This window comes from Ostrinia furnacalis, unplaced genomic scaffold (assembly GCF_004193835.3).
Source record: "Ostrinia furnacalis isolate ACB-3 unplaced genomic scaffold, ASM419383v2 OfSCF0876, whole genome shotgun sequence".
Classification (NCBI taxonomy): domain Eukaryota; kingdom Metazoa; phylum Arthropoda; class Insecta; order Lepidoptera; family Crambidae; genus Ostrinia; species Ostrinia furnacalis.
The window spans coordinates 430,309-444,761 of record NW_021131115.1 but is presented as its reverse complement, the minus strand read 5'-3'; the positions used below and the strand labels follow the sequence as shown (position 1 = coordinate 444,761).

The window sequence follows — 14,453 nt, the reverse complement described above, 5'->3', positions numbered from 1 at the left end:
TATTTTTTAATATTTTTGCGCTCGCTTCGCTTGCACATTTCATTACGTCGAAATTTTATAAAGTTTCATTATAAAGCTCACGTAAATGTTAAATTCTATAGCTCGTTTTGTGCTATGGTGATAGTTTGTAACAGTTATTTTAACTATTTAATTTATTTGAATTTTAAAAATTGTTCGCGCTCGCTTAGCTCGCAATAAATAGTAATTTGAGATAATGCACCATACTTTTTGGTTAATCAGGCTGTGACCCGCAATAGTTATGTGTCGTAAAGTCGTGATACTTGTTTCAACTACTTTAATATGAGATATCCAGATTTTGCTGTTTGTTTCTTTATCATTTTTATAATTTTGCTAAAATTAACATCGTGTTATTTAGAAGAGTAAATCATCAATCTACGCTACTCTCGCCAAAATCAATTTTGTCCGCAAACTTTACAAAATAGTTCTTTATTTTTCATCTCCTTTTTGAGCCCTCTTTGCTTATCACGTGTGTCTCGTGTTTAGATCTTTTGTTTTTAATGTCACGATATTTTGCAAATGCCTTTAAAAATATATCTCGCTTGCTCGCTCGCTTCGTTTTCCTTTTTTTATTCGTTGCAACTCCAGATTTCAGAGTAAAAAATGGGTTGCGCTGGCATTCTGTTTGATAGATTTTTCTTTTTCATGAAACGTACTGGAATTTTAGCTGAATATCTAGATCTAAAATCAGGGTGTAACAACTTTTACAGCCCTTTTTTTCGTAATTGATACAACAATTGACAACCAATATTGTTATTTTTCAAAATCTTGTGTTTTGCTTAATGTCTTCATTACATAGCCCCGTAAATGATTAGCGATAGACGCTAATTACTGTTCATCTCAATTACGAATCCATGAAATTCGTGTCGTAAATTCAGCTTTTCTTTGCTCAGACATAGCACACGCAGTGGAGTGGGTTATTCTTAATTGTGGATGCCGATGAGCAGGTATCTCGGATGCGTTCATTGCTTCGCGCTTCGGTTAAGTCTCATTACGAACAATTACGTACGATAAACCAATAAAAGTAGCGGCTCGTTAAATGTTTCAATACGTTACGTATTGTGCTTCTGTAAAGCTGCGTACCGTAATATTTACTAGTCTATTTCCACTTTTAGCCGTCAAATTTTGCGTCGCGTACAGACTACAGAAAGAATGCGTACGCGCCGCGCCATATATATTTTTTGTGTGAATTCAGGTTTTGATTGTATGTTTGAGTTCCCTTGCTTAAATGTAGTAGGTAAGTTACAATGGAACATTTGAATTCTTCAGCCATAATTATAATATCAAAGGGTGTATCAACCCATCATTGGTATCATGATGAAGGAGACTTTTGTATGGAAACAAGTTTACAACGGCAATTTGCTTTTGTATTCAAGACGTGTAAGCCCCATCTCTTTTAAAGAAATTATAATAAAAATAAAACATAAAAAAACACAAGCACAGCAATTTACTTCAATAAGCAAGGCCAATTCGCTGTGGCAACAGTCAATGGTGACCGTGTGACCGATGTAAATAAAACAGGGTTTATATAATAATAAAATAAAATAATCATTCGCATGGCAAAATCTTACAGGTTTAATAAAAAATTATGAGTCTTTTATCTTGTGAAGTTCAGGTTTTAACTTAATGGTTCAAACTTAATCTAGTTTTTAAATCTGGTACATGGTCAATGGGTTTATTCTGGACAAGGTATGAATACTTTTGAGTCTTTATTTGCTTAACAATAGGTAACAAAGTAAAATGGGGTTGGTTCACATTCAGCATATTGTAATCAGTAAGATTTTGAAAGATCAATAGGATAAAGGATATCTTTGTAAAGACTTGATTTTATGCTTACGTCGTTGAAAATAAAATTGTATCAGATGATGAGAAATGTTTCCCAAGCTAATAATAATACTGTTGAAGTATTTACTGCTGACTCACATTCACATTCCTTATAATGATTTTAAATGTAAATCATAACAAATGTGAGCTGTTTGTTATTGTTTGAAATTATTTAATAAACAACATCAATTATGTTGTTGCTTAATACCTACTTATTTACTTATNGGCCACTTTGTAAACATTTTCAACTTAAAGGTTTCCATAAAACAGATGTATACTTAAGTAAAAATATTTAAAAAAATGCCGTGCCGTCGCTCCATACAACACATTACCTCTTAACTTAGAATGACCCTTATAAAATTTTCCAAGTAGAATCCAATCCAACTGAATCTGTAAATATGTCCTGCATAAGTAGTAGGTACATACTAATAGAGCAATTTTAAGTAAATTATCAAAAATTCCTTACAGATAAATCTTCAGAGTAACAGATTAGATTAATTTAAGTTTTCCCTGGCATTTTTGGCTAAACAGGATGCCAGAGGGCAATTTGAGTTCAAGAACTGTACAGTGCATCTTACAGAGGATGTAAGCAATTTAAAAGTGGCTTTAAGCTGTATAAAAGAGGTATAAAGAGTTTGATTCAGACACAAAGAACTGACAATGAGTCGATCGCGTGTAAATTCAGACTCGTCTCTACAAGTATTACTGGTACTTTCGTCGGCGCGGGCCTGCGGACGATATTGCTCATAGGCCCGCCGGCCGCTAGGATGAGTAAGACAATGTAGCGCCTATCGAGGCGGCCAAAACAGGCGTCAAGATAACTATTGTACTGTTGCATTCCGTAAGAGGCGATGTGTAACCACGAACCAAGTCGAGCGTGAGCTCTCAGCTTGATATTCTTAACAACAAGAAATACCCAGCATCATAACTGCGGACGACTCGCTAATATTTACCTACTATAGAAAACATCATCAGCTGTCATTGATTACGTCAATACCCGTTAAACCTGTTTAAAAATTCTTAAAAACTATCTACATAAAGAAATAAATAAATACAATGCTATAAAATAACAGAAAAACAATAGCTTGTTTGCACAAAATAATCAAAATTAACAAAATTATCGATCTAAAGAAACGCAGACTTTACTGCACTCTTACCTTCCGATAACTCCAAGTCCAACTCGGCCAATTTATCTCTTATCTCGTCCGGCAACTTTGATATATCAACACTTAAGTCAGCCATTGCGGAAAAACACTTTTTTTCTCACAAAACAAATAAAGTTAACGACAACACTTCAAGACACCATCGTGACACATGGCCATCTTGAATTTAGTTTGAATAAAATCTGCTCGACTCGAGACCGACCCGCTAACTAAAGTTCGCACACAGTGCTCACCAGAGGCCGCTTCACGAACTCTATGATTAGTTGGTTTTCCTTTACCAAAATTACACTCTGCTCTAAAAAGTAAACAAGAAAGCATAGATCAAATTATTTTTTGCATCTTGCAATATTTAAAGTTTTCAAGTCTGTAACCCAGAATAAAGGTAAATCTGCACCAGGTGCTGCCAATAATGGGGAATACTTGAATAAGAGCGGGACAGATTGATACTTACCTAAGTAAGGAAGACAGAGAGGAACAGTACATTGCCCGTTCTTGACCAACCTACACGTTATGAGGTAGTAAATTAAAATTTAAAATTATTGTAATCCGGGCTTAAACTTAACAATGTTTTTTGATAGGTAGGTACAAAAACTATATTATATCCTACTACCCTACTAATATTATAAATGCTAAAGTTTGGATGTTTGGATGTGTGGATGTCTGGACGTTTGTTACTCTTTCACGAAAAAACTACTTAACGGATTTTGATGAAACTTAACAATATTTAGTCAACATTACAGATTTCAACTTTATAAGGCAGTTCTTTAAAATATAAGCAAGATGTACGAGTAAGCTTAGAGAATCTAACCAATCTCGTAAATATGATAAGAAGCTTTTTGTGGTTTCTCTTTTTTTGGTAATTTCTTGTTGGTTGAGGGGATTATTTGTATAATATTGTAGTAGGTGAGCATGCATAATGTTAAAAACACTATGTAACAAATCTAGATGTACATAATCACTGTGTAGGTACATAATATTATGTTTTCAGGTTTGGGGAGTTCATCGCAGTGATTAAGGTATTTATTTGAAAATCACGTTTTTGTCCTTAGAAAGATTGAGCAAGTTGTAACATTAATTTGGCAGTAGTAGGATTTTTTTGTAAGTAGGTATGCATTGCATTATGAAACTTTGAAAGCCTGTAACAGGATTTATGTAAAGGATAACAGCTAAGTATCTCGTTCAACGGATTAGCCTGGTCATACAACTTGGGCAATGCTGCTAGCATTTTGGGCACCATCCCGATGTATTTTTGTTTTGTACATAGTATTTAAAGATGATGTACCTAAGTAGTCTGTGTGAATAGACGATAGAATAACTTATTATTCTATAGTCATAATAACTATTGGTATTTTTGTTACTGGGGGATTCAACCGTCACGGGTGGGACACTTGTACCTTCATTTTCAGTATGTGTAAGTAATTTAGGGTAATCATTCAATGATATCAAATTGGATTATATAGGTACATACAAAATAACAAACTAACCTATGTACTTTTATAGTAACAGTAGAGACGGGGATAACACCATATTATTATAATGTTAAATATAAAAGACAGTAAATGTTTGCCACGGGTGGGACAGAAATGTGACATTCTTGTTAGACATTAATCATATTCAATAAAACTCTGCTAATTTATTAAACTTTTTAATTCAAATTACGATATTTCTTTGAGATAATAAACTGAACATAACATATGAATAGAAAATAATGCCCTATGATTCAGAATTTTTTTTTACAAAAATTAAATAAAGTGTGTCACGGGTGGGACTCACAATGTCACGGGTGGGACACGTACGATTTACTAGGCAAAATAAGCCGCATATAAGTTTTTTTTTCTTAATGAAGGATGCTAAAGTTTCATAATCAGAGTCACTCCAGCTGCTTGAGTCTGTATCAGAGAATATATTTGCTTAATAGCTTTGCATCTTGTCAGATCTGAATCAGCAGAAGTACCCATAAATAAGTCTTCGAAAAAGTGGAGCGACTGTATTGAATTTTAAGAACAGTTGCAAGTTCAAATCACAACTGACGCCACAGTGTTGGCAACTTTACGTAAGGTTCGTTTATCAATGTTTGCAACTTAATAAAAAATTAAAATAAATAAATATACCAATATTTTTTAAAGTAGCGTGAAATTCAAAGTATTTTGTATTGATAATATAAAACAAAACTTTAAAAAAAAGTTTAAGGTTTACTCTCTCGTAGAATCCCCCTAATATCAATGTGATAAATGTGAAAATTATGAATAATCGCGGGTTATTATGAATAATTACCTCATGATTTGGTAAAAGTGATTAATATGAGATCATTTATGTGTGTATAAAACTAAATAGTTAAAGTAGTAGGTAGTAAGTATAAACTAAATTAGTTTATGATTAATTTCAGTTTTGAAACGTCTACATCTCCTAAGATTTTCAAGATTTAGGTTCTAAAATACTTGAATTACTGGAATTTGAGTGATTAAGTCGGATAAAATGTTTGTTAGTAGTTTTTATGGGTTTTTTAAAATTCTTCTTCTTTTCGTGTCGACAACAAACCTACACAGTGTCAGTCCAAAATTCCGCCACAAGAGTGGCGTTGTCAGTAGCACTCATCAAATCCTCCTGAGGTTTTTTAATTAATTTGAAAACTTTCCTTGAGTAAAGTTGTATTCTGAAAAGTTAGTCCAAAGCCGAATTTCTTGCTTGATGTAATCAGTTTGTTCTCATTGCATTTACGAGACGCAATCCATAGACAGTATATTTTGCACCTGGTAACATTACTGTTTGTGTCATTTCACTAGGTGGCGCTAGTGAGCGTATTTCTCTTGCCGTCATTCTCATTCGTCGCTTTGCTGCCTAGTTTTTCTTTTTACATTCGGAAGGTAGTTTAGTTGGCTGTAAAGTTTATTCTCGTAATGGCTGCCACGCTAAAAGTGTAGCTTATTGGTTATGTCATGTTTATAAATTTTAAGTTCGTGTGTGTAATTCGACTAATTCAACAAGTGTTTCGAACAATGTTCGCATGAAAGCAGCTTAATCTCAATCTCCCTGGATCGTTTCCTCTTTCATGTTTCCTTTTTTGGCAATTAAGTTATGGACTCGGCGTTTGTGTACTGTATGTAATAAAAACATAATCTATGCTCCGTGAAAAGTGTCCGTAAGAACCATATTGAGTGCCAAGTGGTTTGTCACGAGTTAAAATGACGGATACGCGTTCGTCATCGGCGCTGTTCAAGCGGGCTGAGCAGTTGAAGAGATGGGAGGAATCCGATACCAACAAACAGTCGCCGACGCCGAAGCGTGCCTCGAGGATCCAGTTCTCCTCGGGGATCGTGTTCCTGGCGGCATGCACAGCCGGGGACAAGGACGAGGTCCAGCGCCTGTTGAAAATGGGCGCTGACATAAATACGGCAAACGTGGATGGCTTGACAGCCCTGCATCAGGTTAGTACCACTGCTTACCATCTAAACTCAGTACCCAATAATGCATGTATCACTATTTACTCTTAGTTGGTAGTAGTGTAAACAGTATAGTCATTGGAACTGCATTTTATTCATTAATATTTGAAGCAAGCAACAAGTGTTTGATTGTGCTTTGTAATTTTGAGTAGTATTTGTTTTTAGATACCAATATGCACACTGTTGATGTTACTAAAAATGATAGATAAATAAGTCTTGGCCTCTTGACACTATCCAGTACAAACTTAGAATTTGTCAGAAAATTCCAGTTTAATGTCGTGCAGCATCCGGTTCCTCAAGTAAAAATATTCTCAATGTAATGCAGTGAAATGTTTTATTTTTTCTATTTTACTCATTCTTATGATGTCTTCTGAGGTTCTGATTTGTAATTTTATGGCAATCAATTGAGACACATTATTGAATAATATGGAAATGATGTGACCTGTATTGTTCAAACCATACCAAATTTAACTATAATAGTTAAGGAGGTTTTTTGTCTGCCATTCTGATGTTTTCCATTTGCAGTAACTGCGGAATGCATATTTGTATCCTATACATATTTTTTACAAATGACTTCTTTACCAGACCATAGGTTAGCAAAAAAGAGGTGTATGTTTTGTACCATCTAAAAACAGGACACACAGAACTCGGGAGGGATTATGTTAGTTATCATTATAGATTAGGGTGTTTACAAAACAGCCTTTTATATTCATGAGTAATATAACATTATCAGCGTTACTATTTAATGCATTCAAATGATGCCAAAGGACATTGGGAACTTTAATATGAGAAAATGCCCCACGGCGGACAAAGATGAAACTTATTTTATTTCAAAGCTTTATACTTGTAGGTATATTCACTTAAAGCGCTATGTTGTGAGATATGGGAATTCTGAGATATGACGAGTCCAAGTTGAAAATATATTTGTCTAAAATGATTTGATATTTTTACATGTTATGTTGTTTGGCATTGCAGAGTAACCAATAAAAGTCAATAAAATAATATAAATAAATAAAAAATATAAATAAAATAATATAAATTAATAAAATATTATAAATATGTACTTAAATTAATATTAGACAACATCTCATATATTACTCCAACCCAAAATAAGTAGCTAAGGCATTTGTGTTATGGAAATCGAGAACGACGAACCACAACACACCCAAACCAGAGACAATGTGAAAAGATCGTTTTCTATATTGTACCGGCTGGGAATCGAACCCGGGACCTCAGGATTGGCCCGGCACACCTTGAAAACCTGTGTGTGCGCCGCTCCGCCACAGAGGTCGTCAAAAATGTTACCTAAATGTAAAATAAAATAAAATATTAAAACTTCATTTTCTCAATATTCCCATATAAGAGAGAAAAAAAAAATGCACGGAAATTCATTGGATATTAGTATGTATCATCTGTGATAGGTTTCGTTTGTGTCCGCTACTTTTCGAAAAGTGGGGCAAAAAGTTCCCAATGTCATTTCTCAAAATGGTAACAAAAATATAACTAGATCTAGAAATCAAACCGAAACATTTTGTCAGATTTATGTATCCTATAGTTAGTGTATAAAATTAACTATTGAATAGCATATCAGAGCGTATTATGTTCTGCTATTCTGCAATAGCAAACGTTAGCATAGTATTGCAGCTCTTCCGTCCTCTTGCGATGACATCTCCTATGTTAATCTAATTTATTTTCTATGTTGTCAATATTGTAAATAATGAATTATTATTGCCAGAGTAATACAATTAATAGTAACATTCTGCTACAAAATTGCATAGGCTATGTGAAAATGTAAACACGATCCGTTTAAATGGACTAGTTGCATTACCCGTTAAAGTTTTAAAGTGACGGAGTGTTTTGCATTATTAATATTTTTTGGTAAACTATTGGGTTTGTATTTTATGATTCACAATCAAAAGCGCCGTCGTTTTTGTTTGTAGTAAATATCTGAACATTGATTGTTCTGGATCTGAATACTTCAGTAATTAAAATTTTTTGGTGTTAAGTAAGAGTCGTCTCTCAATCTAAATGTTTTAAAATATCTAACTTGAAAAAATAACTTTGTTTACACATTTCATCCTGGTAGCATTACCCCTTTAACAGCCGTTCAAGGGTTAAGTTTTTTATGGCTCAGTGGCAAATAGGTACCTAATTACTATTGTAGTTAGTATCATACATTTGTAAAAGCTAAACTTTTAACAGTGAGTGAATGCAGAATTGCAGATCCAATTTTTGAGTTAAAAACTATTTAGGTGAAAAATTCTTTTGATATTTTCCTACATGTTTCCTAATTATTTTTATTTTTGAAGCTAATTTTAAAGTATGGTATTATTAGAGGCCGGTAGATCTATTCTCATAAATAAAACACTGGATACTCATCTTATACATTATATTGCCTTATTTTAGATACAATTCATCACTTAGCACAAAAGCGCGCGGAGTCGTCTCCGCGCGTCCCTCTATTCTGACGTTTGATTCTCGTGTGACATTGACAACACGTCAATGTCACTATGACAGCAGCTCATTGGCTATAACGATACCGCTATTTTAACGTTTTATATTTTTCACAATAATTAACAGTTNAAATAAAACACTGGATACTCATCTTATACATTATATTGCCTTATTTTAGATACAATTCATCACTTAGCACAAAAGCGCGCGGAGTCGTCTCCGCGCGTCCCTCTATTCTGACGTTTGATTCTCGTGTGACATTGACAACACGTCAATGTCACTATGACAGCAGCTCATTGGCTATAACGATACCGCTATTTTAACGTTTTATATTTTTCACAATAATTAACAGTATAAAAAAGTTACAGTACCTACATATAAAAAAGTTTTGGACTGTATCTCCAAAGATTTTCAACTTAGTGAAAATGTATCATGTAACTTTTAATTATTTAACAAAGTTTAATAGATAAGCATTTTAGAACAATTGGCTACTCCTTTTTTTTTTAAATCCCCGGCTAAAATTGCCGGAGTTCGGTTTTTGAAGTTAGATACCCATAATGTTATTGATATTTCAACCTTGAATTTCATTGAACCACGATAAAACTATCTTATGTCCTTTCTGTGATTAAACTATCTCTACATATAATAAATTTAAATCAAAATGGGTTCAGTGGTTCAGGCGTGAAGAAAGTGTAACAGACAGAGTTACTTTGGCATTTATACTATTAAATATTTGACTAATAGTAAATGATTTCTTTAGACAAATTCCTAGCAGGCTATAAACCAAAAAGTGTGCGGCAGATATGCATGCATGCATATTCTTGTTTAGATTTTAAATCGTTAACGGACATTAATGTGTCTTGAATGAGTTAGATGGGATTCTTGCGATGCCCTCATAGGCGCACTATAAGCAACATGCTATGCGCCGACAGCGTCCCATCAATTTATGTTTCCAATCAGCTTCCTCGAATCGCGTCTTCGATCAGAATGCGGCACAGCCGGTCACGTGCGTCGAGATTAGCACTCGGAATAGCTTTCGATTGTTTCGTTCGGCCACCGTACGTCACTGTCCAGAATTAGCCGCCGACTGTCTACCGGCCGTCAGACTCGCGCGCGAACCATCTCGTCGCCACTTCGCTCCCTTAATCCCGCTTCCAAGCAACCCATCAATGTGGTCATCACAACACTTGCGCCGCTATCGCAATGTTATGTCATCGCAAACGCACTCCGACTAGACACCATTCCGATTGCATCCGATTACGATAATGTCTCTCAGCTCAGCAATAATGTTGCATTCTGCTCGTTCATCGAGCTCACATGAAAACGCAACATTGAAGATAGAATTGACGATGTTCGCAGTTACAAGACTTGTATGTACCGCACGTTTCCCGTTGTGAAATGTGTTGGTGATTAATGATTTATAAACTTGATGCATGTGTTTGCAATTATTATAGTTTATAATATAATATTGATTAATTTTAATTAACTTACTGATATTAAACATAGTAAGGTTATTCTAACGTACATATTATAATATGTTATAAAAAGTATACAATACAATATTTAAATCAACAAAGTTTTTTAAAATCCACCAAAATATGATCTCATTTTAGTAACGATAAATAATTCTAATACGAATAGAAAAAACATCTTTCACCAGTAATTTAAATCTCGTCTGTGAGGTCTTCTAACTAACCCAAGGAACATGTCAATAATTGGTTTTAATTATCAGTCCTTACGACCCCGCCGGATTTAGAGACCTTTGCCCCGCGCCCGTGACTCATAACATGGCCGCGGACTTTTATGACCTGGCTGCATGTTCCCCGCTGGCTAGAACTCCAACATTTGAATATTCAGACCCGATAGGAAATCAATTGTCCTTGGCCGCGAGTGCTCGTTAAAATTTCTCCAATATTAAGGTGGGAACTCACAGGGGGCATATGTGTTGTACGGTTCAGGTTTGTGAAAAACATCGGTGGTACATCGTACATCGAAACGATTGCAGTGTTTGCAGTGTATAACATACCTACAGTTACTTGTTTTGATTCAGTTTTGATCTGTACCAATTTGTAAATCTCAAATATTTTTTAACTGCGATTTCTTACGGAAATTAAAATTGTAATGCATATTATAAATCAACTTTGAAAACCAAGTTTGAAACTGAAGCTACTTCAAAACCATATTTATTATTAGCAACTGATAACATTTTCCCTATTATTTCTTAATTTTATAAGTGTTCAGTTAAAAAAGTATGGAACTTTATGGCTATTTCAGGTTGTTTTAAAACTTATTCGTAAAGCATCATTTGGATAGTCCATAAATACAACTTTATAAAACCAAGTTTGTACTTACGAACTGAATCTGTACAATATTTTTGTAACAACCTGAAAAGTTTCCACATTTCTTAATAAACAAGAAAAATCCAAGACTTTCTTTACCATTTTAGAAACAATTGTTATAAAAATATTTTTTGTTTACTTCGGCGTGTTTTGTTGCGAAATATTGTTTTGCAAAAAAGAAGGAGGTACAGTACAGGCTTACATAAATCAGAAATGAAATTATAAATCTTGACTAGGAAATAAGTAGCGGCTGGATATAATAAATCTGACATAATTTTAATGAATTATAATATCGGCACGCGTCCGTCATTCATTGAAATAACTTAAGTCTACTTAAAGGGGATTTCTCGAGCTCCGTTAGAATATTCAGTAAGTACTGTTTTCCGTGCCTTATCACGTTGCAATTCATTGATCAGTCCATCGTTTACAAAAGTAGTCGACTTACATCTATGACGTTCGGTGATGGCAAAGAATAGCCGTGTCCAAAGACAATATTGATACTGGATCTGCGATTGTACAAACAATCGCTCAAATCCAACGAAGTCCATTGTTGGTTCCCAGTATGTGTTTGTAGAAACACCACGGAAACCTATTTTAAGGCTTGGTATTTCTTCTAAAGTAGGTATTTCGCGCTGTCAAAATCTGCGCGCGCAATTCTTCGCCGAAAACAGCGCGTCAAAGAGCTCCCGCCACAATTTCTAGCTACACAGTATAGAAATACGCAGTTGGTTAGGTTAGGTTGACTTCCTTCCCTTCAAGCGTCACACTCACAACACTTTCTAATAGAAATCATATCCAAGTGATACAAATTAAAACACCTTTCAGACTTTTTGGGAATATATTCTAGAATCGATTAAATATAAAATATAACTGCAGAAGTAAACACGGTTCAAAGTGGCCGTGGCGTCGCCCGACCTTCTGGAAGTTCTGCGCCGGCTTAAGAATTTCAAGATTACGTCGAGCGATTGGAATTTTTTTTTATGATAAGTTACTCTTAGTAGCGATTATTTAGAGCTTGGATAATAAATTTAATTATAGTTGATGCAATTCACGAAGCTTTGCATGTGGTTAATAACATTAATCAGTATAGGTAGATACGCATCAATTTTGTTCAGTCTCTTTGTTTATTAATAAATAAAAATATCATACTAAAATTGCAGAAACATATTTGTTTGTATTGGTCTGGGTGTTTTCTTTCTATAATATGTATGACATATGTACGGGGTTCTGTACCTATCGAAAATTGCTATGAGCATCACACGCGGTTACCTGCGTACCTCTGTGCACTCATGGGAGTTTAAGCAGAGGTCCCTAGAGTTTGACTTTGAGCTTTGTTTATAGTCATTACGAAGCAGACTGATGGGAAACTGCACTGTCTTGAATTCGAAAGGGTAATTTGACGGTGTTTGGGGAATTCTAGGAATAAATACAGAGTCTCCTCATTGAGATTGAGAATCATTTCGATGTACACGCAATACCTATGATGATGTCGGTTATGTTCCCCCCAAGGCCAGAAGCTGGGTAAGGCTTGCCCCTCCCCCCAGGCTATAAGCTGGGTATGACTTATCCCCCCCCCCAGGCCAGAAACTGGGTATTAGCATCATATTATGTATTATTATGTTCAATACAAACAATCATTAAGTTACACTCACCCCAACCGCGTCTCCGCATTGCATCGAATCCTATGAAAATGTGGTTTTTGGACATAGCAATACTTATTTTTCAGAATTTTTATTTTAAAAAATTACTGGTCGATAGGTTAGTTTATTTTGAAGAATAAATGTTATTAAAAGTTTTTTCTAAAACTGATAGTTTAGCCGGAAAAAAATATTTTCCATCCCAATAGTACGCCGGCTGCGCTCGATTCGGATATAATGACGTCACGCGGCCTTGCGTACGTTGACTTTTAGCGGCAAAAACGGCCTATGTTTATTACTTAATATCTTCGTAAGTAATGGTCCGATTTGGATAATTCAAAAAGATATATCTTTCTTATGTCTTAAAGATTAACGTAGATACTAGTTTTATTGAATTTTCTACAACAGTACAGATCCTCATTATGAAGTAATTAAGAAAATGTTTCCACTGTGTTTCTTGCAGGTTGGTTGTAACTCCCTCTGTAGTCTTACAACATTATCTTATACATACAGCGCCCAATGATGCATTACATGTGTTGTGGCACAGAGCAAAGAACGGTTTACTCGCAACCACATGGCTACAACCATCGCGATTGCATCACAACTACATCTCGAGCTCTCGATGACGCATTGCAACACGATACAAGTCATAGTCATAGTCAATGCGTTTGCGCATGTGAATCGCTAGCCCGGCTTGGAAACGATGCGTATTTGTAAGAATAATCGCGCCGTTTGAAAATACGTTAACATACACATAGTATGTCATTGATATTGTTAAAATAGCATCAGCTTCCACGGTCTGCTTTATGTGGAACGGATACATTTTTAGTTATGTTTAACTTTAATGAAAACTGTATGCTACGATTCGGGGTCAATACTCTTGTCGGCTGTAGAATTAGTGTTTGCAGTATGACGTGGATACCGAAAGTGAAACTCGCGTCAAATGTCGCTTTTGATAAGGTATTATTGGCTAAACTTCGATTATTAAATCAATTCCTATTCGCCAAACGTCACTGACGATTGGTCAGTGACGTGAGCTCTACCTTTCCGACAAAGACTCGTCCGAGAGACTTAGATTGGCGTTCTATAATTACGCAGAACTCGATTGATTTCAATTTATAACTAGTTTTAAGTCGGGATTGGTTGAATTATTCGATTCAGACTAATCACAGTGTCAAAACTAGTTTGATGTTTTAATTGAGTCTCATTCTAGAATACCGTGTATAGTTACAATTTGGCACTGACTGAGTCACTAAAATAAGAAAGTTTCGTTAGTAATTCTGATTTATCCTTTAAATGAAATGTGAGAAGTAGTTGATTTTGTTATGTATAGTTAAACTTTCATACCGCGGTAACTCTTATTGCATTACCTTTCCGCTAGACTTCATTAGCATTTTTTCGGGTCGCGAGTGTTCAATTTCAGCCTGAGCATGTTCTCAAAGTACTTTGCACTCTTTTGTCTATGCTTTAGCTGACTATATCATAATATTGTTGGATTTTTGATGAGCTCATAGCTTTATGGCATACATAAATCACTTAAGTTTTATTGAAGATGCACTTTGCACTTAGTTTCAATCC

General features: G+C 34.9%; 2 protein-coding genes across 17 annotated transcripts in view; both read left to right on the top strand.

Moving 5' to 3' along the window:
• Positions 1-14,453, top strand: part of LpR1 (Lipophorin receptor 1) — a 686,741-nt gene that overhangs the window by 347,418 nt on the left and 324,870 nt on the right. The gene's annotated exons all lie outside the window — the stretch shown is intronic.
• Positions 5,802-14,453, top strand: part of Mbs (Myosin binding subunit) — a 79,591-nt gene continuing 70,939 nt past the window's right edge. For 5 of the 11 annotated variants that reach the window (XM_028301174.1, XM_028301173.1, XM_028301172.1 and 2 more), the window contains exon 1: positions 5,805-6,430. In XM_028301174.1, coding sequence (XP_028156975.1) covers positions 6,188-6,430 — 243 coding nt within the window. In that variant the 5' untranslated portion in view covers positions 5,805-6,187. Of the gene's footprint in view, positions 6,431-14,453 lie in introns of all 11 variants that reach the window. The other 6 variants (XM_028301166.1, XM_028301165.1, XM_028301164.1 and 3 more) reach the window with 3 other exon arrangements.